Consider the following 24,146-nt stretch of genomic DNA (forward strand, 5'->3'; position numbering starts at 1 on the left):
AGAAAGCCCCTGGCAATCACAGTGATTTTTTTAAACCATTCCCACGGCCCGCGCAGCCTGTGGAAGGTCAGGCCGGGGGGAAAGGAGGAGATCCTGGCCTTGGCCGCAGCCTCCCCACGCCGGGCAGGCAGGACCATCTCCACCCGACACTGTGGCTGGCTCTGAAGGGGTCACTCGTCAGGCTGTGACCCCCCGGGACCGAGAAGCTCCCGAACCCGCGGCGGGGGTGGAGGGGGCGACCACCGGCGACCGCCGCCAGAAGCCACGGCCTCCACCTCACGGCGGCGGGGGGGCGGGGCCTTCACCTCCCGGGCGGAGGGGGCGGGGCATGGCGCGCGCGCGCGGGGTCGCGTCACTTCCTCTGCGGAGAGCGCTGGCGCCGGGGACGGTCGGGTCGGGTCGGCGCGGCGGTGGCGGGGAGTGGTGCGGCGGGACGATGAGCGACAGCGGGGAGCAGAACTACGGCGAGCGGGTAATACACGGAGCTTGAGTGCGCTGCCCGGCCGGGCCCCCGCACCCCACCTCCCCTCTCCTCTGCCCCTCTTAGGGCGACGCGGCCGCCCCCGTGTCCCCGTCCCGCGGCCTGGGCGGAGCGGGTGGCGGAGCCGCCGCGGGAGGCGCCGCCGCGGCGTGGCGGGCGAGGAGGCCCCGGCGGACGCGCGGGAGGCCCGGCGGGGCCGGGGCTTGCCGGGGGGAAGATGGCGGCTGGCCCGGCCGGGAAGGCGGTGGGGGCGCGCGGCGGGGACGCTCTAGCTGCCCGCCCGCCGGCGCGCTCCATGGTGAGTCTGCCCGGCGCCATCTTGGGCTGGTGACCGGGCGCGCCGGAGAGGGACAAAATGGCCGAGGGCGGCGGAGCTGCGCGTCCCGGGCCCTGCCGCTGCGCCCCCGCCGGCGCTTCTCTCCCCGCCGGGGCTGCCTCGTCCCTGCCCCGACCGTGGCGGGGCACGGACTGTGGCGGGGCTGGGCGGCCGCTGCCAGCTGCCACCGCAGCGTAGGCAGGAGGGTAGGGGGCGTCCGGCTCCGCTCCCCCGTGCCTCCCGCGGCAGCGCTGCGGGTGCACGGCCCTTCAGCCCCCTCCGAGGTCGCAGCTGGGCTGCGGCGGCCTCGGCTGGTGCCGTGGTGCCTCGTCCTCCGTCCCCCAGCCCGGTTAGGTAATGTCTGGGTAGGGAAGGAAAACGCCGACCCGGTAGTAGTCTGAGCCTTTGTTATACTCTCCAAAGCTGCGTTGCAATTCGCTTTTGATGAACTACTTTCTAATTAGAGTTCCAATTTGCTGCTCCTCGCGCTTGCTTGTAAAATATTAACTCTTGAAGCTTCTTGATGTAGTTGCAGCCTTGCATCCAGGTGGCTTGGCCTCTTAATTTAAGTGCGATTGCAGTAGTCGTAGGGTTAAACCTCAAGCTGAACGCTCGCAGTGCTAGGCCAATATCCTTGCTTTGTGAAACGTGCAGTACATGTTCTCTTAAACTGCATAGTTGCTGGAAGATGTTACCGTCTGGATGGAATTTTACTAATATCGCAGTAGATGACCTGCTAAGCTTCACGTTTGTAATGTAAATCTGCAGTACAGGTTACCTGTAGTTTTTTCTTCAGTGAATCAGTCTTGTTTTCCTTTGAGGTCTTTAATTTTTACTACAACAGACAAGTGCAGTGCAGGGGTCAATACTGTGTTTTGTTTTATTTTTTTCAGCATCAGTTTGTAAGCTTCTAACATTGCAGCATCAGAGGTAGTTGTGGAGGTGATAAGTAGTTTAAATTTTAAACCTTCACTGGAGGTGGCAAAAAAAATGAAAGAGAAAGTCATAATTCTGAGCACAAAATTGCAGTGTCTTGCAGTGTCTTTCTTCGAATATGGCCATGTCTTACTCAGATTCACTGTAATCTTTAATAGTATGAGTGTTTCTACTTCAAGGTAGGTTAGGTTAGAAAAATTTGGTCTTCAGGAAGCTAAAAATGCTAGATGGAAATGAACGATGGAAGATATATCGATTAAAGAATAGACTTGTGCCACCCCCAGTATTATCTTGATGTCTTCATGTCACTCTTACAACTGGTATATTTTTAGTGAGGGAGTATTGCTTCTGACTTGCTCAAGGTGGATTTCTGTGTGGTAGGTTTTTTTAAAAAGTTGATTTAATTGCTATTGTGCAAGTTGGACTGAAAACCAGTTCAAGATGGTAGCCTAACTTTACTCAAGTTTGCCAGGATAACCTGCATTGTATTTTCAATCAGAATGAGTGGAAATATTAAAACTTTTGTAGCAGTCTTTTTGAAATATAATTGTGCAGGGAATGATAGGACTGCAGTTGCTGTCCCACCTACTTTTCTCTTTTATCTTTTCTATACTTTTATTTAAAAAAAAATTACATGAATCACGTGCAGGCAGTCTTCACCAAGGCTTAAAATGAGTTATGCCTGAACTTTCGTGAATCGTAAATAGGTAAGTTGTATGCAGTGTACGTGTTTGTAAAACTAAAAGATAAAACCATAGAGCTACGAGCCTGCTATTTCAGACTAGATCAGGGAGTGGCTTTTCTAATGCGATTGCCAGTGTTATTTATGATATTTTTTGTTTACTTAAGGCTTATATTTTACTGAGTCAATGGCTTTCTACTCTTTCAACCTGGAAGTGCTGAAGTCTCTGCAGAGTAGAAACAGTGTTTGGATAACTAATCTAGCATATGACTTTGCAACTGTCTGTTAAGCTGTTCCAAGTCCATGCTGCCAACAAGAACTGTGCTTCTGAAAATGTGTTCCCACTTTCTCCCTTGTACTAGTATTTGTACAGTCAGTCAAATCTGGGAATTAAATCAGCTGAATTTTTTTTCTGATTCTGTTTCCAGCTGCATTGGTTTGCAGGCTTGACTTGATTGTGTAGCCATGAGTCCTAATATCAGCATTGGGGATGAAGAAGAAATACCAGGTGCTTTCACAAGTAATGGGACTTGCTATTTCAGCAGCAAAACAAACTTAAACTGGTTTATGTCACAGTTTAAAAAGAAAAAAAAAATCCCCAGTCAAATTCTCTTTTACAGTTTATACTCCATAGTGGGATTGAACGCTGGAAACTTTTTTTTAACTGAAGAGACTAAATTATTAAATGCTACCATTACTTCAAATACTGTCAGTATGTTGTAATAATTGCCACGTTTTTCCAAGTCACTTTTTTTTGTTTTCATTTATTGAAATTGTGCTCACTGAGGTGCATGTGATTCAGGCATGGAAGGGTTGGAAAGAAGACTAGTTAGAGGAAAAAATAGTCTCGTCCTGTGAATTAGTTAATACTGATAGTGATTATTTGGTATGTGTCTGATCAGAAACTGTTTAATATGGTAGTCAGGTTTTTTGTTGTTTTTTTTTTTTATCAGCGTAATTTGAATGGTATAAATGCTCAATTTATAGATCTACTTAGAAGGTACTTAACACATATATTTTCAAAAATGCTGACTTTACTACTAAGTTGTGGAAGAAGGTCTATGAAAGCAGTTTCAAAAGCTTAGAAACAATCTGATAGCTTGATGCTACCAAAAGGATAGGTCATTTTCTGTGTTCCTCCTTCATCAGCTGGCACTTGATTGGACTTCTTGGTGGGCTGATTCAGTACCCTAAGCTGTCAGATAATAGTTTACTTTTTGCTGATGGATTAGTTTCTTGCCAGCTTAGTGCACTGAATGAGCCCACAGGGTCAGCACGAGTGGCAGAGGTGGTGGGAGGAAGCTGGGCTTCCGTGCTCATGGTCTGTTAGCTTGATTTTTTTTCAAAACACATTCTTGTCTTTTTTTTTGGTGGAGTTTGGAAACTGTTGTGGAAAGGGGATGTTCCGCTTTCCCTCTGAGTGGATTTGCACCGCCCCCCCCCCCCCCCCCCCCCCCCCGTAGTGATCTGATCTGGTGACTCTGTGCTTCAGGGGGAAGAGAGGCAAAAGGTGTTATTTTTCTGTTGGATCAATTGCTAAATTCAGTAGTAGAGAGGTTGAAGGAATGTGAAGATAGCACAATTATACATTGAATAAATCTGACTGCAGATTTGCTAATGTGTAATGTGAGGCTGCACCCTTACTTAGGAAAACAAGTGGAAATATGTAAGTTTGTAGGGATTTAGGATTTAAAAAATACTAATAATTTTATTTGCCTGTATCTTACATTGTTAAGTAACTGAAATCTGTAGCTTGTATTCCTGTGAGGAAAAACTGGTTCTCAGAAGTGCAAAGAACACATGGTCCTCACTTAAATTACCTCGTAGCTGCTTCTGTCCGTGGAAACCTTTTCTACCTACTGCCCCCAAAATAATCCTGCTGTTGTGACATTCCCTGCCTATAGAGTAGATGACTGTACTGCTTCTTTATGGATGTGCTTAGAGGTGTTAAAATAAAAGTATCGTCCCTTCAGTATTACATGTTGGTTTTAATGTGCTTAAAGTATGGAAAGAATAGTTTGGAAACCACAAGCCTAGACTTAAGGGCTTCCACCTGAATTCCAGTAATGCCTGATGAAGGGGGAGAACTGTTGGTAAAGATCAAGGGATCTGGTAGTTTTTAAAATCCATGCTTCACAAACTCAAGGTTAGAAAAAAAGCCGGTTATTTAATAGCAAACACCAGTCTTGATCTGCTTACCAGCAGTGTTTGAATACAGGCAGGATAAAGAAGGTTGTTTCTTCTTCTCTCTCCTGCATGCCATGACAGGAGCCTGCTTTGGCATTTAAAAAAAAAATTGAAATTCACAAAGCGAAAGAGCAAAAAATAGAGAAAGAAAGAAAATGTATCAAGAACAAGAAAACTAGATAGTAGAAACTCTGCAATTTAAATGAGCTGTGAGAGTGGCCTGTGTGACCCTTCAATGGGTGTCAGTATAATGGGGAGTAAACTAAGTTTGGAGTGCTGCAGGCTCCTGGTGCTTGAAACTTTGGGTAGGGAGGATTTCCTGGGGGTTGGGGTGGGGAGGGTAACAACTTTGAATTTTAGGGATTACCAGTCTTAGTAATATCTGGAGCAGGTGAGGTGCAATGAATTCCTTTGAGGCCGGAAGTAATAAAGAAGTGACATAATCCTGTAAAATGTATTAGATTGAAGATAAGGGCTTTGAAGAAGGATGATCTGGAAACAAAATGTAGATGTTTAAAAACTGGAAAATGTTGTAAAGTCCAAAGGAGCTTGTTGAAAATAAGCCAGCTGTTTCATTTTCTGATTTAGATATACAGTTGTCTTAAGGTTTTTTCTTCCTAAGTTTCTTCTCAGATCCTAGGTGTCCAGTTTCTACATCAGTCTTAACATAATATACCAAAGATTGTCCAAAAAAATATATCAAATAGGTGAGGACTTCACTCATTTCCTTATGCTAATACCATTTCTCTACTGATTTCTTGAAAGCTTATTGACTTCTAAAAACTAAAGGATATGGGGTATGTTTATGGGCAAGATCCTCCCTGCTGCTTCCCTGCCATTGTGCATTTCTTGTCCTTTTCAGTATATGGCGGCTTCTGTCTAGCCTGAATCTGTCAGAGAGTTACGTTTCTTGAACAGAAATATTTTTCCTCAAATCAAGAACAACTTTAGTTTTGGTTTTTAGCCCTTCTTCAATCTTGCTTTGTCTAACCCTTTTTAAAAGAGTTGAAGACTTCTTATGGCTAAATTAATACATTAACTCAGAACTCATCTCCATGGATTGTTTTCTTTTGAAGGTAGTAGTCGGTTTAGGTTAAATTTGTTATTTGTAACTTAAATTAGTTCTCAATATTTGCACTGCCCTTTGCAGGGTTAATATATGAGGTGGCTATAGTTCAGAACACCTCTTTAAACATTTTTGCAGAGGAGAGTATGGCCTTGACCAACTTTGCATTATTTCTGTTGCTCTTGGTATTGAAAATCTGCTTTCTCCTGCAAGTCATGTCCTGTTCCCCAGTATTACGTGGTAGGCAATTGTAAATAGCTAAACTTTGTTTTAAGTTGTATGGAAGTGGTTTAAGCATGATTAAATTTTGGGTTAGCAAATGAATTTCTGAATGCTTAGTACAGAATGCCCATTAAGTTGAGTGTTCATGTTTAAGAGACGTTACAAAGATACAGCAAGTGATTTTTGAAAAAAATCTGTTACTCCAGTGTTGTTAGTGAGCATTCTTTATCAGAATTGACACAAAATTTAGAATTGTTTATTTTTAGGAAAAAATAGAATTCTGCTGCTGAATTTTAAATTTTCTCTAATATCTTGAAAGAGATACCTTCTAGTGTGTTCAAACCAAGTGTTTTAAGCCATGTGACTGAAGTTAAAAGCATTATACTGATTAAAAATACATACATATATATATATATATATATAAAAGTTGAAAATGGTAATTAGGTTATATCATTACCAAAGAAGATTGCAAGTAAATAATAGAGTAGATGGGGTATTATTCCAGAACAGTGTTTGAGTGTGTTGCACAGAATTGCATTTTTGGTCGGTGGAAAATTATGATTTGGGAGTGTGAAGTCTGCATACGTAATCTCACTTGTGCAGGAAGAGTAGGTTGAGTGTGCTCATACACCTTCAAACTAGGCCTTCTAAACTGCAAGAATGTCCCAAAAACTAAAATAATTGTAAGTCATTGAAAGACCAACCATGTTGTGCTTTCTGCATTCAAAAAGCACATCAGTTAGTCATCTCTGGCTGCAGTAGGGACTTTACTTAAGGTCACTTCTTGTTGATTTTGTCGAAGTATGTGGCTGACAGTGCAAAGTATTTTGAGTTTCCTAATGCTAGAATTCATTAGTAGATATTCAGTTGATCCACTGTGCATTTGCTATTAAATACAGGCATAAATAGCAAATTCAGTTACTTAGTACTAAGTTAAACTGAATTGACTGAATCTGTTTATAAAATAGTAGGGCATTTGGTAGATTCAATTCTTGAACTGCATATATAGTAAAAGTCCACAAAACATTTTTTTTCTAGTTTCAGTTTTGGCACTAGATTTTATCCTGGAGTTTTTAAATATTCTTCATCCTGTTCTTTTTCTATTAAGGTTAATGTTGAAGAAGGAAAATGCGGAAGTCGCCATTTGACAAGTTTTATAAATGAGAATTATTTGAAGCTCAGGAATAAGTGAAGCTGAAATTTGAAAAAAAAGAAAGTGAATGCATGCTAATTATCAGACCAGAAGTCCCACTTGTAGAATATTGAGCAATTTGTGTGAAGTGGGGAAGATGAAAGAAGTCAGAATTTGAAACGGAAGAATGAAGAAAAGGAATAAAAATGAAGTTAAGATAAGAAGTAATCTGGAATCTGAAAGCACTACGCTAAGTAATTACTAGTCTGTTTATGTGTCCCTGTATATTTTGCTAAACATGCATGCATTATCTGTTTAATAGCAAAAGTATATGCAGGGTAAAGAAGTGTCTACCAGGGAAAAAAAAAAACTTCTTAAAAATCTAGGCAGTTCTAATGCCAACTGCCCGGACACATAGATATGAATTTTTACCATTTATTTCACTGGAGCTTGTTTACAGACCTTAGGTAAACGAGAAATTGTGTACAAATTAGGCTTTCAATATCTGCGTGCAGGAATCCCGTTCTGCTTCCAGAAGCGGAAGTGCTCATGGGTCTGGCAAGTCGGGGAGGCACACCCCTGCAAGATCTCGATCTAAGGAGGATTCCAGGCGTTCCAGGTCAAAATCTAGATCCAGGTCTGAATCCAGGTGAGTTTACTTCTTTTACCTCTTCCTCCTCTTCGCAAGTCAGATGATTATGTCAGAGGTGAACTGAAATCCAGTTTAGCCCAATTCTGTTTCCAGAGATAATTGGTGATCTGTGGACATTGAATCCAAAGGGGGACGTGTGGTTTCAAGATTTGAAAAGCTAAACTATCAAGTTAGATCTTTTTGCAGCTTTTTATAAGAGGTAGTCGGCTATGTAGGCTTTCTGCTGGTACAGTTTGGAAGTGATCTGCCTTTTAAGGCATTACATTAGAGTTTCTGAGTATGAAGCATTAGGAACTCTACTTCTTAGTTCTTCTGTGCATTAAAAGAAGTACACGCATCAGCAGATTTTCCATTTTAGGTCACATGAATGTATTACGTTTTCTCACTGGAAGCAATGATATTTCTGGAGTAGTTAACGGTATATTCCATGAAAAAGAAACAGTAGAGGTAGATGTGAATTTCAACAGACATCTGTGACCTTTTAAATATATATTAATTTACCTTGAAAATTAACAGGCTGGAAAGCTTTAAAGATTAGACAGCTTTCCAAGCTCTCAAAAAAAGTTGCGGAGAAAGTAGCTTACTTAATTGTATTTGTTACGTGGAAACACGAATGTACACTATGAAAATGCTTTTTGCACCGTATTACCTACCTGTCCTTATCTGCTAAATAAGCTGTGCGCAGTGACACAATTCCTCTTGAAACTGTTAGTGGACATAACTGAGACATAAAATATGCTGATAGTCCAGATATAAGACTATGAACGTCACTGCTAGCCACTTTATGTAGGGTTTACCAGGTGTGTCATGTAAGAGGTGCATATTTAATAAAGAATTAATAGAAGGGCAAAACCTGTACATGGGTGAATAATGTTATTTTCCATAGAGTCTAGATAATTGAGTGCTAAATACAGAAATGAATATGTTGATAGTTTTACTCATTCGTAAGCATTCAGGTTAAAAAAACTTCGGTTTCAGCAGTGGGGTTTTCAGTTGAGCTGTTCACAATATACTTTTTATGTATATAAGGAATGAATTAGGCCTGCCAAAGCCTGGGGGTCAGGCTGAAGGAAGGATGACAATGCTGGAAGCTACTGTGCTAGTAGTGATCACCCAGGACAGAAAACACTATCAAATACTGTGTTTAGATCTCCTTGCAAGATCAAAGTGATCAGTTTGAAAGGCTTTTGTGAGAAGGAAAATACATGGGAAATTTTGACAGTAAAGGAGTGAGCTTGTCTCTTCTGTGTGCTTCAGGCATAGTCACAAGTGTCAAATCATGCACTTGGCAATCCCTGTAGTGCAAAAGCAAGTATGTCAAATTAAATTAATAAATACTTGGTAGAGTAATATTGCTTTATATAGTACGAAGTCAGTGACCTCTGGAATTGCTAGCAGTGAGAGATTCATAGGACAGCTCAGGAAGGGTCCAGTCCAAAATCCTGCTCAAGGCAGAGTCGGCTGTGGGCTCGGGCCATGTTCTCAGGGCTTTATCCAGTTGGGTTTTGAAAACCTCTGAGGATGGAGACAGCACCCCACCTTTGGGGAACCTTGTAATTTTAAAATAACAAGCAAGTCAGGACCTAGCCCAGCATGTCCTTCTGCACCTTAATCCATAACACCTAGGGATTCCATACTCTTACACCATGTTTCTCACTTGCAGAATAACCATAATACTGTGTAAGAACGCAATCATAAATTGTATAAAATGCTGGAAGAAGCAAATGCAAGATCTAGAATTTACGAGAAACCTGGCAAACCGTTCACTCTTATAAGAAATCACCCTTTAAATAATACCCTGGGAAGTGACTTTTTGATGTACAAAAGTAGAAGCTTATGACTCCCATGGCTTCCTGAGCATTTAACAGCTGTCTTGAAAATGCCTATGGCTGGAAATACTGGAAGTATATTGCAGAGTTAGAGTTGTTCATTAGCAGATTTCTGGCACAATTGTGTCAAGGCACATATTTAAAACCAACATACTTATATCTGTTTTCAGTGCCGTCATGCGTTTGGATGTGATCATGAGCAGGTCATCTAACTGGCTCTCACCAGAGAAATAACATTGTGAGACCTTTCATATTTCTTGGCAGTTTCTGTTGCAAATGTATTTTTGAGTTACCAGCTTTATAAATTAAACTTTGATTTGGGAACAAATCTGTGTCCTGGCGTATTTATCAGTTGGGGTGTGGATGTACTTGATATAAGAATCTGCTTTTATTGAAGTTTTCATCATCAGCATAGCAAGCTTGTTATCTTTGCTGACTGAAGTCTAAACAATTCTTAACAAAGGAATAGGATTTTCCACTACGGTGACTTTGCAGCAAAGGAGAATGGCAGTACGATATTTAAGGCAGCAATATGAGCAGTGCCTATTTAAAATAAGCCTTGTTCTCTCACATAATGGATTGCTTGGTTTAGAAGTGTCCTGCTCTTGTTCAATGTAATGGGTGTATTCTATTACCTGGAACCATCAGTTCTGTGTTTACCTTCAGTTTTTCTCTATGTCAGCGGTTGAAATGTGGCTGTATGCATGTGTTGAACTTCTTTTTTATTTATCATTATTATTATTATTTCTGTCTGTCTTTACTGTCTTCCCCACCTCAGGGAAGTTCTCTTTTTTTTTTTTCTTTTTTTTTAAACTTTCTGTTGCCAAAAATAATTTATTCTTTCTATATACATAGTTAGAAGTATCGTAATGGGACATGCTGAAGTAATTTCTCCTGGACATGTATACATGTTTCAAGTTGAGGAGGACAGAACTTAGCTGGCTCACTTCTGATGAGGTTGAAGGCGTGTTTTTTTTTTTTTTAAGGACGCTTGTAATGTACAGAGTGTATATTGTGCAGTTTGGCTGTCTGGTGACACTTACCTAGTGAGAAATCCTGACTGTGTAAGAAGCTGTTAAATGCTCAGGAGTAAAAACGGGTTCAGGTTAAGGACTTCGTTCATGCTAGCATAGTGGTATATTACTGTGAAACACAGTTGTGCAATGATGGTAGCTTATGGTCTTGGTCAGTACTTACTACCTTGGCTTCCACAAACTAGAGGAAGGACATTTAAGACCCAAACGAGTCAGAAGATTAACAATTTATGACTAAGAGCCTTTGAATATTAAACTGTTTATTGCACTTCTTAGCCTTGCAGCGATTTTCTTTGTAGTTGTGTGGAATGCAGATTATTCAGTGACGGCCATCAGCAGGCCAAGCTCAGGTGTAGTATTCCAGTTTAAGTGCCTGCCCAGCTTTTCAATAAGGCTGTCTGTGTTGGGAGGGCTGAGGGTTTAGTGGAAGGAATTGAAGTGTTTCAGAACCTCATCTCCACAGACCTAGTGCTGTCAGAAAACATTTCTGGAACTGTTCTGAGGAGGCCTGGGCTGAAATTAGTGAGCAGTTGCACCTTTGCCTAAACATGCTTGGAGCGTGAACTGGTAAACATTGATGAACAACTAATGTTAAATAACTGTTGAAATACCAGAAGGTAAATAAGCCTACTACAGCTTAATTTCTTCAGTTGTGTTAAGCTCTGTTTCAGGGGCATCTGCCAGACTTCTGTGCTTGTAATTATGCAATGTGAAAAAAGTGTATTTGCTTTTCAGTGTCACTGAAAGCAGTGCTATTCTGAGTGCTAGAATAAGCAGAACTGTGCACCTCTGCAATCGTGCGTGCTTTATGTTAAGTCATATTTACTCCTGTTCCCTTTTTCTGTTCTTTAAAAGAAAGCCACCCTAGCTATTTTTACTTAAATGCTACTGTAAATGCTGTGAATATTCTAAGCATATACTGTGTCAAACTAGGATAACCTTGTTAGAGAAAGTTAAAAGCTAACTAAAATGGAAGTTGAGGTTCCTGCTCTGCAGTAGAAATGCTCTGAGAGCATCTACAGTAATCTAATTGTAAAGATTTAGCGCACAGTCCTTGAGAATAGTGACTAAATTGATTATAGCTGAATCATGTGGTATTGCAGGTTTTTAGAAAATGGTTATTTGGGCTTTTTGTTTGTGAATATCTGACGTATTTTTGAAGGGTGAAAAAAACCAAACGAATGCAACACTGTACCTTTTTCTGTTTTTTCCTCAGATCTAGATCAAGGAGGAGTTCCCGTAGACACTACACAAGATCACGCTCTCGTTCCCGCTCTCATAGGAGATCCAGAAGTAGGTCTTACAGTCGGGATTATCGGCGACGACACAGTCACAGTCATTCACCCATGTCTACTCGCAGACGTCATATTGGAAACAGGGTATGTCTGTTACAGAAGTAGATGACTCATACATAGTCCTGAATACATCCTGAAATCACTGAATTAATTCATTGGGGTTTTCCAGAAAAACATTCTGCTTCCCGCTCAGGTCTATTTAAAAGATGACGTTGAGGTTAATTGCCATTTGACTTTTGATAAACCATGGCTCTCCATAAGTTTGCTTAGGATTGTGGGGTGGGGGTGTCTTGTTTTTTAACAGATGCTTTTAGAAGTGCTACCAGTGCAGGCTGTTGTCAGTATATCTGCAGTAATAACTGAGTGAATGTATGCAGCGAAGGATGGGGTTAGAATTAGGAGGTAGAAATGTTTGTGTTTTTCTTGATTAGAAAGCTTGGGAAAATAAAACATTTCATTAAAAGCTGTTTTGATGGTGTCTTTATTAAATGAGCATGCAAACCAGCTTGCTTTTAGCTGCTTTACAGGCTCAGGTGGCTGAGTGTGGTGTGGTTTGTGCTGAAGTAGGGGGCAAGAAGAGATAACTAACACAAATGATGATGTGATCCAGGCCTCTGTGTATATGTGTCTCCGCATTCAACAGTCACCAGCTAGCCTTTGGAGGGAAAACTTTTAAATACAGTACTTATTATGTGCTGTAACTGTAGTTTGTACAGTACCCTGAGAAATGCAAAGTATTTTTGTGAAAGGAGGCTTGTGTATCTGTAGGTTTGGTTGTAATAGTGTCTATTAGCAAGTTAACCCAACCTGAATTCAGCAGTATCTTTTTTTGTTGTTTTGTCTTGAAGCTCTGACAGTCACAACTTGTTAAATACCTTGTATTGCAAATAGAAGCAATTTTATTCTAATATCCATCTGTCCCTTCCTTTAGGCAAATCCTGACCCAAACTGTTGTCTTGGTGTGTTTGGATTGAGTCTGTACACCACAGAAAGAGATCTTAGAGAAGTTTTCTCCAAGTATGGTCCAATTGCCGATGTTTCCATTGTGTATGATCAGCAGTCTCGGCGTTCCAGAGGATTTGCATTTGTGTACTTCGAAAACGTTGAGGATGCTAAGGAAGTAGGTTGGGGTACAGAATGTATGACGTTTGCTGTGTTCTCAGTTGCTGGGATGTATATTCTGTAACAGGAAACTCAGGGCCTAAAAAATATTTGGCACCTCACAATAAATGTCAGTCTTAGTTCAAAAGATATCTACTGTGTACCAGAGGAGAGGGTGAAGAGGCATGAATACTGGACCCTGTGCAGGCTGAGCTGTTGTGTAATTCACAAAAGCAAACTTCAGGCTAGCCATAGTGCAAACTATGCCAACAGGAAAAAGAAAATAGAAACACAGGCTCTCTGTTTTAATTATGAGATGAGAGTTCCTTCCTAACTCCACATGTGATCTTGTATTTACTAACAGGCATGTTCAGAGTGGACCAGACAGCCATTTCAGAGCTCTCTTTAGGAGTGCTAACATGCATTCGGCTGACTTCTAATGCTTCAACCTGAAAGGGGGGGGGGGGCGGGCGGAATCTTTTCTGAAAATAAAAGGCCAGACTGTACATGGCTTCCTGGTGCCTGCAGATGTCCATGGGAAACCCAAAGGGATTCAGTAAATCGAAGCAATGTCAATACCGTGTAACAGATGGTGGGATTTGTGTTTACAAGTGCTACAGAATGAACAGGGAATTCTATACTTGCCAGGTATAGAATTCTACACTCAGGCCAGCCCTTGGAGAGCAGTGTGCTTATGGGCTATAACTAGGCTTATATTCTGCATAAATTCCCCTACTTGAAGTCTCTGGTGTTGTCTTTTCCAAATTTGGCATGAAGGCTTCCATGTTAGGTTGGAGCTTTGGATGTAGGTCCTGTTACTTGGCAGAAAAAACCCCAATGGTTTTGGTTTTTTTACTTCAGATTTGCTTACGACTCAGATACTACTATATTCAAGGTTATGGTAGGTTTTGAGGGATGTATTGGAGGAGAAAAAGCTTAACATAACAGTCTTTTATTAACTTCTAAATGCTTTGCTTCATGTTGTGCGTTGGAGTAGTTACATGTCCCTACATAAGCATGTTCAAAGGTTCCTCTTAATCACGTTCGAAACAGAGATACTGAAAGAATTGTTAAATCATGTTTCTTTCAGGCTTTTTATGCAATATAAGTCATGTTTTAAGTGATTACCGAAGCTTACATCCAGCTGGCCTAGAATGTCTTACTGATTGTGTTAGGTGTTATGTATAAGGAATAAGTGAAACTTAGGTGTGCATCCCAACTGAGCCATTTTAGGAATTCTCTTAATACTTGAAGCCGTGGTTAGAAACTTGTCTTGGTAATACAGTTCATAGCTACAGCTTACTGTATTCTATCACTCTGTTTAGGCAAAGGAACGTGCCAATGGAATGGAGCTGGATGGAAGAAGGATCCGGGTAGACTTCTCCATAACAAAAAGACCTCACACACCTACACCGGGAATCTATATGGGAAGACCCACTTAGTAAGTTACCTGTGTGGGTTTTTTCCAAACCAGAATAGGAAACAAACAGAATTCCAAACAGAATTGTAATAACTGTGAGTTTTTTTAAAACTTTTCTGTATCTTCTCTAAGAGACCTGATTCTGTGTGGATTTCCTAGTTTTTATGAGCCTTTTGCATTAATGCACTGTTCTGAAAGCTGTTTCCTTGCTTATGACTTGTGTGCTGTACATTATGTGGATGTTTCAGTACTAGAAACTAAAATACAAAAATCACTGTTGATGCCTAATTACTTTAAAAAAAAAAAGTCTCTTTAACAAGAGCTGTGCTAACACTGATGTGGTTATCTGGCAAAGCTTCTGAAAACTAAAAAACTCAACTGATAAAGGAAGCTCTTCAGAATAAAAAAAAAAAACCCAACAAACAAAAAACAACAAACAAAAAACAACAACAACAAAAAAAAAAAAACAAAAAACCTGCATGTGGACAGCCATCAGTAGTAATGCATATCTTTCCAGCTCTTTGGATAGGAGGGGTTACATTATGTAGCACTTGTCAGTGACTGATCTAGGGTCAGGCCTGGATTACAGCGAGCAGGAACCTGTGTTCCTTAGCTCACGTCTGGGCTGCATAACTATCTAAACATTTAAATAAGTCTGCAGTAAGATTTTTTTGTTGTTGTTGTTGTCCTCTGTACCTTCAAATATTAATGTCTTTTACAAGCTCAAGTTTTCAAGAGTGAATTAACAAATACTAATTGAGCAGCGGTGTGGTGCACTTTGCCCTATCCACAGAGTACGCTTTTGACTTAAAGTTGCCAAGAATGTAAATTGTTTTCCCAAGTCATTTCCCAGTTATTTTCCCAAGACTTTCAGCTTACGGTATTGGTGGTTATGTAGTTGGTGTTGTGTTGAGACTGCAGGTTGGTTTTTTAATTGGAAAGTTCTTCCAAAAGGAGTTTTCAGAGAGTTAAAAGTGAATGAAGAGTTGTCACTGAATGGAATTTCTCATGTGTCTGGGATATTGAAAGGTTAAGAGGTTTCAGACCAAGGAGGAAAGTAGCTGTCTTAAAGTTCAAGCATTTTAAAAAGCAATTATTTAAGTAGTTCTGTTCCATCTGCACTGATGGGAAAGTAGGAGTGGTTACAATCATTTCAACTGTGAGGATGCAAGGTAATAATATAACGCAGTTAAAATGGTATATACGCTATAACTGACTGTATGCCTACTGCAAAGCACTGCAAACAATATTTTATATTTTATTAAATGTAATTCTCTTTCACTACTTGTAGTGGCAGCTCACGACGACGAGATTACTATGACAGAGGGTATGACAGAGGGTATGATGATCGTGACTATTACAGCAGGTCATACAGGTGAGGCAATATTTGTAATATTCAACTCCTTTTAAACTGCTTTCTCATCTACATTTCTACCTATGTAAGTGTTAAGCAGTTCATCCTACATATGTATGCCAAAATATTTTTGCACTCACTGTCATTCTGGAATCTTACTATGAAATCTTTACCAAAATGACTGCTCAGTACAAATCAGACTGGTCAGATTGAGCAATACTTTGTGATGTTTAACCTGTGGCATGAGTTAGTTCATAATGTTTCTAATCTGCATTAAGTTTTGAAAAACAATGTATGTTCTCTATATTCTGATTTTAAAATAATCTTTTGTTGGTTCATCTGTTAGCATTGAAATGGTGGGAATACAGGTGCAGATCTAATATTTGAGTTGATATTACAGTGCCAACTTATCTTTTGAGCGTAGTGCAGTAGACAAAAAGTGGAAAATCGCAGTGGTCACCAGTATCCCCTACTAATAATTATGGCACCTCAAATCTTGACAAAAATAAGGAACCGGGGATTGGAACATTACCTGTTCTGTATTGGACATTTGCATTAAAAAAGCTTTTTTTCTTTTTTAACATACTCTGTCGGGTTGGATGAGTGCGTTTTACTTGAAGCACTCAGACCTCCTATTTCTGTCTGTCTGCAGTCTAAACTTCTGTGTTTGACAGCATAGTAGTTAGCTAAAAGAGGTGAATATTCAGGTGGCAATATACATTGTCAGAGGGCTAGTAAAGTTGATACCAACTATGTTTTCAATAGATTTTGTATGTAATTGGTTTTGGTGACAGAGCAAGTTTGTCTTCTGCATTTTCCATTATGACTGCCAACAAGACTTGTCCCCTGTGAATTTCTGGGACACTATTAAGTTGGCCACAAAGATAAGAGCTCATTTTTTCTGTCTGCAATTACCAAACATTCCTGTAGTTGCAGAATTCTATAGCAATACTTTCTAAGTGGCTTGCAAAGCTTAAATGCATCAGCAATGGGTGGATTTATGATTGTTCCCTGATGGCAACCATGTATTTATGGAAATACATGAATTCGACTGCATTGTCACATTATAGGTCAAAGACAAAGGAAATAATAAATTCTGTGACCTTAGCTTTCAGTGTACTCTTCTGTTGCTTTCTAGGTGTAGAAGAAAATAACATCTTTATACTTGTATTGGTAGCTGTATGGCCATTGTTAGTGACTGAGGGCAGTAATTTCCTTCCCCTCGTACTACTTTCAGCCACTTTTTCTCCTTCCCAGGCTGCTGGCATTGCTTCCAATCTGTTTCTCCCCTCCCTGCCTTGCTGTTGTCCCTTAAATCAGATGCCTTGCTTCTACAGTGCTTCAGCGCTGCTGGGGGCAGGGATGGCATCAAGGTGCTCTACATCATCACTGTGAACACAGGAGACAAGTGTTCTGCTCACATTTCTGGGAAGCAGTCATTAGGGTACTTCTCTGCCTCTAGCAATCCATTTTCTTGAAACATCAGTGGTTTGAACATTTTGGAGGACTATAGCAGCTAAAATCTGAAGTTGATATTGGGCATACAAGAACCAAGATACGTTGGGTTTTACTTTGCCAGGACTTGTGTGTAGGCTTTCATATGTGGTGGATGGCTCTCTGACCAAACTTTCAGTTTGTTTCAGAGCACAAGGTACAAAAACTTGCTTGGGATACTTAACATAGCCTCGTCTCACTTACTGTACTAAAAGTAATTAACTGAAATCTAGTGGGTAAATTAACTGAAGCAGCTCGCCAAAGTGTTGGGGAACAGAAAAGACTTGCAACATAGCCTGCTAAGCAATCTGCTAAGTGGTGTTTCTAGCTTGCTTCTCCCACTTTCCATTTTTTTGTATGGGGTTCTGATGGAAACCTATAAAAATGGCAAAGGTACCTAAGGACCAGTAGAAGATGTGGGGCTATGCAGTGTTTGGTGAGAGTTTTACACCATCGGTCTGTCGTCTTGCACTTCTTCATAGTACAGATTTCCTTATTCTTTCATAAACGGTCGGTCAGGGTGTACTGGTTGTCCTTGAAATCTGTTGTTTGCTGCTTGCATGTTCTTAAAATGTAGTTTATTCCTTGTTTAGATTGTGGGCATGACCCTAAGTCTTCAGTGCTCAAGTGTTACCTTTTTCATTCCTGATAGCAAACAGTGGCTGAGATGCTTGTAAAACATTATCAGAAGTTGTAATTACATCAGTTCTGGGTGCATGCTAGTGAGAATTGTTGCAGACTATGGTAGTGACTGAACATAAAAGAAGAGTACATGCATTAGATGAGGAAGAGCAGACTAGTAAGACGTGATATGAGAAGATGGACTACTTCAGTTGGTGTACTAGTCTGAGTATAGCTTTATCAGAATTCACGGCCATGCTTTAGTCCAGCTCTTTGAGACAGTTATGTGCTGGGTGATGTTCTGACCTTCCTACACGCTCTCCCATCCTGTGTTTGTTGTGAACTAGGGCTTTGGGGTGGAAATACTCAGAATATTGACAATTCATATCTTAAAAAGGGGGGGGGGGGGGCAGGGGGCAGGGCAAAACAAAACAAAAAAATAGCCAACCAACCAACAAAAAAACCCACCCCAGTGTTTTAAAGCTCACTGCAGAACCTTTATAATGTCTTTCCATAGCAGATACTGAAAGATTGAAAGTAAGCCATAAATGGTTTGTGTGTGGCTACTTTTAAAATAGCATGGTCTGCCCAGGTTAGGTACCTACTTTCTCATCCTACAGGCATTGGTCATTTGAGGGAGAGAGAAGAATAGTGTTGTGTATGTCACAAGCACTTCCTTGAGGAACGGAAAGATAGAATTGTTAAAGATGCAGTATAGCATTGCATACTACTACTCCACCCTAGAACACCAATTGGTAACAATTTTGTGGTTTTCCCTTCCTTGCCCTCTGTGCTATGAAGCCTTAAGGGAAATACAATTTCAGATGGGAATTGTCATGTTAATTCTCCTCATTGCCATGGGATGCTTAATCTTGTCTGGAAGAGTATCTATAAACTGAAGAATAACCTTAAAAAAACTTAACTTGCACACTGGCTATCTACCAAATGGAGAAGACTTTAAAAAAAAATTAAAAGGGAGACCTGCTGATGGAAAGCGTGGTGTTTAGGGGTTCCTTGTCCTTCATGTGATTTATGGCCTTTTTTGAGTTGCTGTGAGGCATCTGTGGCAGTGACTGTTCCATAATCCAAACTTGATTTAGTCTCCTCCTGGTAATGCTTTGCTGTATCTAAATCTGTGGAGGTACCAGCCCAACCACTTAATATTGTTACATACTATAATGTATTGTTTCAGTTCTAGGCAGCTCCTGTAAAAGGAGAAGCTGTACCTCAAATTCTTAAATGCCCTCGTTTAAACATGATTGTGAAGTGTTAAAATGTAAGGGGGGGGGGGTTTTCTCTGCATCCTCCCTGGAATCCACTTTTTCCTCAGGACAGTGAATTGATCATGCTAATTTAAAAATAATTAAGTAAAATTGCTTGCCTCGAGTGGGTAAGCATCTGAGAACAGAAATGGCCTTAGAAGCGGAGGCTATGTACCAATCTTAAGCTGCTGCTTGTTGGAGAGTATGACATTGTAAAATACAATGTTGGTCAGCTGGAACATGAGTCCTCTTTAACTGCTCCTTGACACCGAGTTTAGCCAACTCATTCCACAGATACCTAAAAATGAATATAATGGAAGTAATTCAGCATTATCCAATATAGGAACCAATGTTTTCCTGTCTTTACATCATTTTCTTGTGCTTGATGATGCTTTTTGCTTGTACAATGAACTTTTGTGTTTATTTTTAAAGTTTTCAAAAGTCATTCTGCTTTTGTATTCACAGAGGAGGTGGTGGCGGAGGAGGAGGAGGATGGAGAGCTGTTCAAGACAGGGATCAGTTTTACAGGTATGATAGGAAAGCTTTCAGTGTCTGGTCAACAGTGGAAATATTCTTACACGTATTTTTTGAGTATTCTGTGAATCAAATCTAGGATATCTTTAAACACATTAACAGAAACTGGGTGGATGCTGAGTACTTGCAGCTCTTCAGTGAGCAGGGCAATTCATTTCAAAGGTTAGTATAGGGACAGGGTAGTGCAGCTTTGTGCAGGAAAAACTTGTGATTTATGCCAAGAAGTTAATGTCCTGAATGGTTGGGGGATTTTTTTATTTTATTTTATTAGGAGATTAGTGGAACTAGGCAAGGAAATGCAAAACTTGGGAGTGCCTGGATTGGAGGGGTTTGGGAGTGAGGTTGGTTGTAGCAGTGACAGCTAGTCAAATGAACTCTTCATTGCAGAACAAATAATTAAGATTAAAAGTTAAGGAGTGATTTGGCTTGCACTGCTTGTTTGGGATGCTCCTGGCTTGAAACACTAAAATCACATGTAGTCACATTGTGAATGCAGGAGAGCTTGTATTTCTTCTGTTAGACCAGAGTAATATTGCTCTGACACGGTAATAAAAAGAGTATTAAGAAAATCCACATAAAGTTGCTGCCACTCATCTGCAGCAGGCTCTAACAAAGGGATTGTTTCTGTTGCCCCCTTTCACAGGAGGAGATCACCATCCCCCTATTACAGCCGAGGGGGCTACAGATCTCGATCCAGATCTCGATCCTATTCACCTCGTAAGTAGACTCAGAGCTTGCATATCAAAAGCAAATTTCTACTTTGCTTGAACTTCTTTTGAGCTTTTGTGTCCATAAAGACTGTTTGACTTCAGTGTAGGTTTGGTTTTTTTTTTGAACCACGGTTCCCTTTAATGTTTCATTGAGCAACTGGCAACCTCGAGGACAGAGCAAATATTTAGTCTGCAAAAAAATAAACTAGATAATACCACTTGTTAAAAAGTCTGAGGGACTGTTTCTTTCTCTGAAACTCTGTTAAAACAGGATTTTGTAGTAAGCTGACAGTTTGGGTTACCTCTAGGACAGCAGGGCCGAATTCCCAAGCCTTGCACGTTATAACACTGAAACTAAATTTCCCAACATAACTTGTTAAAGAAGAGGTTAACTTTGTCCGAGGTCCAAACAGTGCTTTTTTTTTTTCCCCTGAGTTGCTTATTTGCATGGAAGATAAAGCTGCATTTTGATGGCTGAAAGTTAATAAAACACAATAGCATTCCTAGCATACTCCCTTTGTAATGGATACAGGGTGAATGAATAGGTTGTGTTCTCATGTTTATCCTTTGTGTCCAAATGAAAACAAGTGTAACTGCTTTTACTGATACGTAGGGAACAGTTACAATGTGAGTTCTCATTGTGCTGAAACGTCAGCCCTGGGCATATGACAGGAATTGGAGTTTTTCTACACTGGCAGAACTGTACTGACTGCTGGACTTTGTCACAGACAAATCGTAAGACTTTCAAATTCGCTGCAGACTTGAGGGGTGGCAGTGAATTTAGACAGAACTCTTAAAAATCTGTCAATTCTTGGAAGTCTAATGGTGTATGTATTTTGTTTTTTCTTTCAGGTCGCTATTAAAGCATGACATGTAGAGGAATTTCTAGCTACAGCCTTTGAGTTGAAATTGCAAGTTTGTGGACAATATTTTTATTGTCTCTTCTGTTTAAACAAGTGAACAGTGCCTAGTGAATAGGTGACTTTTACACCTTTTATGAAGACTACTTCTGTGATGTTAAATGCTGTTTCATTCTGCATATTTGTGTAGTTTGGTGCTTTGTTTCAAGTTGTGTTTTGAAAGGAGTATGTTTTGCATGTATTTTTTTAGTCTCAATTTTGACTCCTGAAAGGTTTCTATTGTAAAGACAAACTGTTCAGTTAGTTTTTTCTACTGATTCCAAGGTATTCTGAAGATCAAAACCTGTGTAAAATGCTTTCAAAAAGTGAAAAATAAAATAAAAAGAAGTTTGGTTTTTCTTTTCCTACTTACTTTTGCCAAGTGTAAGTTACAGGTTGAAAAGAGACTACAACACTTACGCTATGTATTCTGGAATAATGTTTAAAGCCCAGAAGTAAAATTGACCCTAATTTTGTGTTGTTGGGTAGCTGTTCTCTAAATGTAATACCTTCAAGTACGTAAACCCTGTGTGTAGAGAAGTCCCTGTGCAAATTGTGTGGCAGCAGGAGCATGGAGCAAGACTTGTAATAAACTCTTGGTAATGCTGTTGAGCTTTGAGATGGGTAAGCTGTTAGCAGATTATCACCTATAACATGTAGACCTTTAAATAAGGAGAAGGCTTCAGTGGATGTAGGTAACCATACACTTGGAGAAGGCAATGAAATAACATTTAGACTACTTTGATTTTTCTTATTTCTTCACTGATGATTGTCCTTCTTTTAAAGAGTACAACTTTATCCCCATGTGCAGCTAAAATGCAATAAAACTCCCAAATGATGCTTTCCTACCAGTGTAGTACCATTTTGCCTACTTGGATTCATGAAGTTTATACGCTTACAGGAAAATTCTGTGCAAGGTTTGAAGGTACTTGGTCAGACAAGAACTTCACTCAGCCTCCTGTCATAGCTCTGATGGTGACTGTGCATGGAGGACCTAGAAAACGGTGCAAGAGTGGTGAAACGCTAGGCTACATCTGCCACTCTTCTCTGCTTTTGAACTTCCTCTACTTCATTCCCTGCATAGCAATTTCCACGCCTTTTTCATGGACTGAGAGCAGTTACAGGACCCTGTGGACCTGCAGCCTCTTGACCTTTATTTGATGATTTCCCCTCTTCCTGTATCGTAGTGGAACAAACAGCTGCTCTCCGTGCATTTCTGTGCTATTTCTAATCAGCGGCCTCCGTCATCTGTTGTCTTACTGTAGTTTTCAGATCAAGTTAGATCTTTGTATGGAAGTTTTCAGTAACTTGGTCTGTTCTTTCAGAGAAAGGTGGAAGGGAGGATGGGGATGGCAGACAGCATTCCACAAGTTCGGGAACTGTGGTTTATGTGGTAACAAAATGTTAATTTCTTTCTGAGCACCATCTCACACTTGTCCTGCTTTGATTCTCTTAAGTACTGCTGAGCTGGAGGTCTTTATACAACGACTTCCAAGAGCTCGCACCAGAGGATGAATGATCAGGAGCCTGTCCCTGCAGTCTTCCTTTTGTTAGAGAATTTAAAACAAGGTTGTATGAGCTGCTGTGCTGGCACTTGGCTATAAAGTCCCATCAAAGCATCACAGGTTGGGATTTAAGTGGTAAGCCTGTTTTACCCCCAGATTTTTATTTGGTGGGAACTACTGTAGTAGTCCTGTCCACCTAACAAAGAAACCAGAGGTGATCCCAGGGTAAGGGCTTGCATACTGTCTGAGCTACATCCCATTTCTTTTGGGAATAACCAGTTATTTGCTGTCCCCATGAAGGCCAAGTTGCACTTAAGGTTCTTCATTAACTGCTTCTAATGTCCATTTCTCATTTTTAAAATTGGCACCGAATCACTCATTCTGGTTTTCAGCTATTAAGTTATCTGTTGGATTTAAAAGTTCTTGGGTAAACACTACATAGTGTATCTCATCCTGTGTGGTAAGTCTGTGTGGTTTGATCTAATTTTTTTAATCTTACATTGGAGGAGATCATTGAGCTTTCAATGTTTGTTTACAGTGAGGCTGTTTTTTTGTGTAGAATTACTGGTATACTCATTTCTGGACTCAAAAAATTAGGTTTTCTACTGATATAGGGAACAAAATGCTTTCCCCTTTTGCTCTTGGCAGCAGTTTGACGAATTACATGCAATTGCACGAAGCAAGAGACGAAGAAATAAGCCCTCCTTGCTGGAGCTGCCTGGAGCGGAAGGTAGCTAATGGCAGTATGCCAGGCATTTTAGGAAGGTTTTTACAAATACCTGGATATATTTTTAAAATCCATACCCGTTTTTACAGTCCAGAATGGACAACAGGATTTCAGCAGTAATTATTTTTAACTACCAACAGTAACATCCCCAGCGGGGCCAAGTTGGTACTCCCTTTTAATCACCCCGTGGGATGCATGGTGCTGCTCCTGCGCTGACAGCATCCCCAGTCCCTGCGCCAGGTCCCTGCCTGGTGTGAGTGTTTCGGGGCCATGGTGTCACGGTTCGGATGCATGTGGGAGTGTTCCCTGGGAAGGTGGAGTCCCACCCGCTGGAGCTGACCTTTCTCCTTTGCAGAGCGGGCAGTCTCTTCGTTCTTTTGACTGTGTTTTCTTAGTCATGGTCTTAGGCTTCCTTTGAATCACTCAGCAGGGGTTGACAAGACGCAGAGTCGAGAACATATGTCCTTTGGTAAGCTGCTTTATGTTTTAGTAAAATGAAGATTTCGCAACTTGTGGTGCAGTTCCTGGCAGCTGAGTTCATCTGATGGCTTACTGCTGCCAGAAGAGCATCCTCCCACTCCTTCCCCACACAGTGATACCTGGTACTTCTGGTAAGGCTCAGATCCGCTGCGGAGCCGTGCTCTAGCCCTGATGAAAGCGAGGTTTTTCTCCGCAAAGGGTACAAAA

General features: G+C 40.7%; 1 protein-coding gene and 1 long non-coding RNA gene across 3 annotated transcripts; both read left to right on the forward strand.

Annotated features, from left to right (window-relative positions):
* Positions 1 to 331: 331 nt before the first annotated feature.
* On the forward strand, positions 332 to 21,595 carry TRA2B (transformer 2 beta homolog). 2 transcript variants are annotated; one of them, XM_030027977.2, is made up of 9 exons: positions 332 to 472; positions 7,538 to 7,671; positions 11,754 to 11,916; positions 12,764 to 12,952; positions 14,259 to 14,374; positions 15,645 to 15,728; positions 19,550 to 19,612; positions 20,262 to 20,335; positions 21,181 to 21,595. In XM_030027977.2, exons 1-9 carry the CDS (start codon positions 437 to 439, stop codon positions 21,189 to 21,191), a joined length of 870 nt encoding a protein of 289 aa, XP_029883837.1. In that variant the 5' UTR covers positions 332 to 436; the 3' UTR covers positions 21,192 to 21,595. The 2 variants fall into 2 exon arrangements, with proteins under 2 accessions (XP_029883837.1, XP_029883838.1); XM_030027978.2 differs by lacking the exon at positions 21,181 to 21,595 and having other exon boundaries at positions 20,262 to 20,343.
* LOC121233589 lies at positions 479 to 7,419 on the forward strand. The gene is made up of 2 exons (XR_005933347.1): positions 479 to 2,440; positions 6,999 to 7,419. It is a non-coding gene; the product is annotated as an uncharacterized LOC121233589 (long non-coding RNA).
* Positions 21,596 to 24,146: the final 2,551 nt, after the last annotated feature.

The sequence above is a fragment of the Aquila chrysaetos genome, chromosome 10 (genome assembly GCF_900496995.4).
Source record: "Aquila chrysaetos chrysaetos chromosome 10, bAquChr1.4, whole genome shotgun sequence".
In the NCBI taxonomy this organism is placed as follows: Eukaryota; Metazoa; Chordata; class Aves; order Accipitriformes; family Accipitridae; genus Aquila; species Aquila chrysaetos.

What these genes read in the sequence shown, in the direction of transcription:
- TRA2B (XM_030027977.2), top strand. Translation starts at nt 437, where the DNA reads ATGAGCGACAGCGGGGAGCAGAACTACGGCGAGCGG. An exon ending in AGATCCAGGTCTGAATCCAG is followed by an intron (nt 7,672 to 11,753) that starts GTGAGTTTACTT and finishes TTTTTTCCTCAG; the next exon opens with ATCTAGATCAAGGAGGAGTT. An exon ending in GACGTCATATTGGAAACAGG is followed by an intron (nt 11,917 to 12,763) that starts GTATGTCTGTTA and finishes CCCTTCCTTTAG; the next exon opens with GCAAATCCTGACCCAAACTG.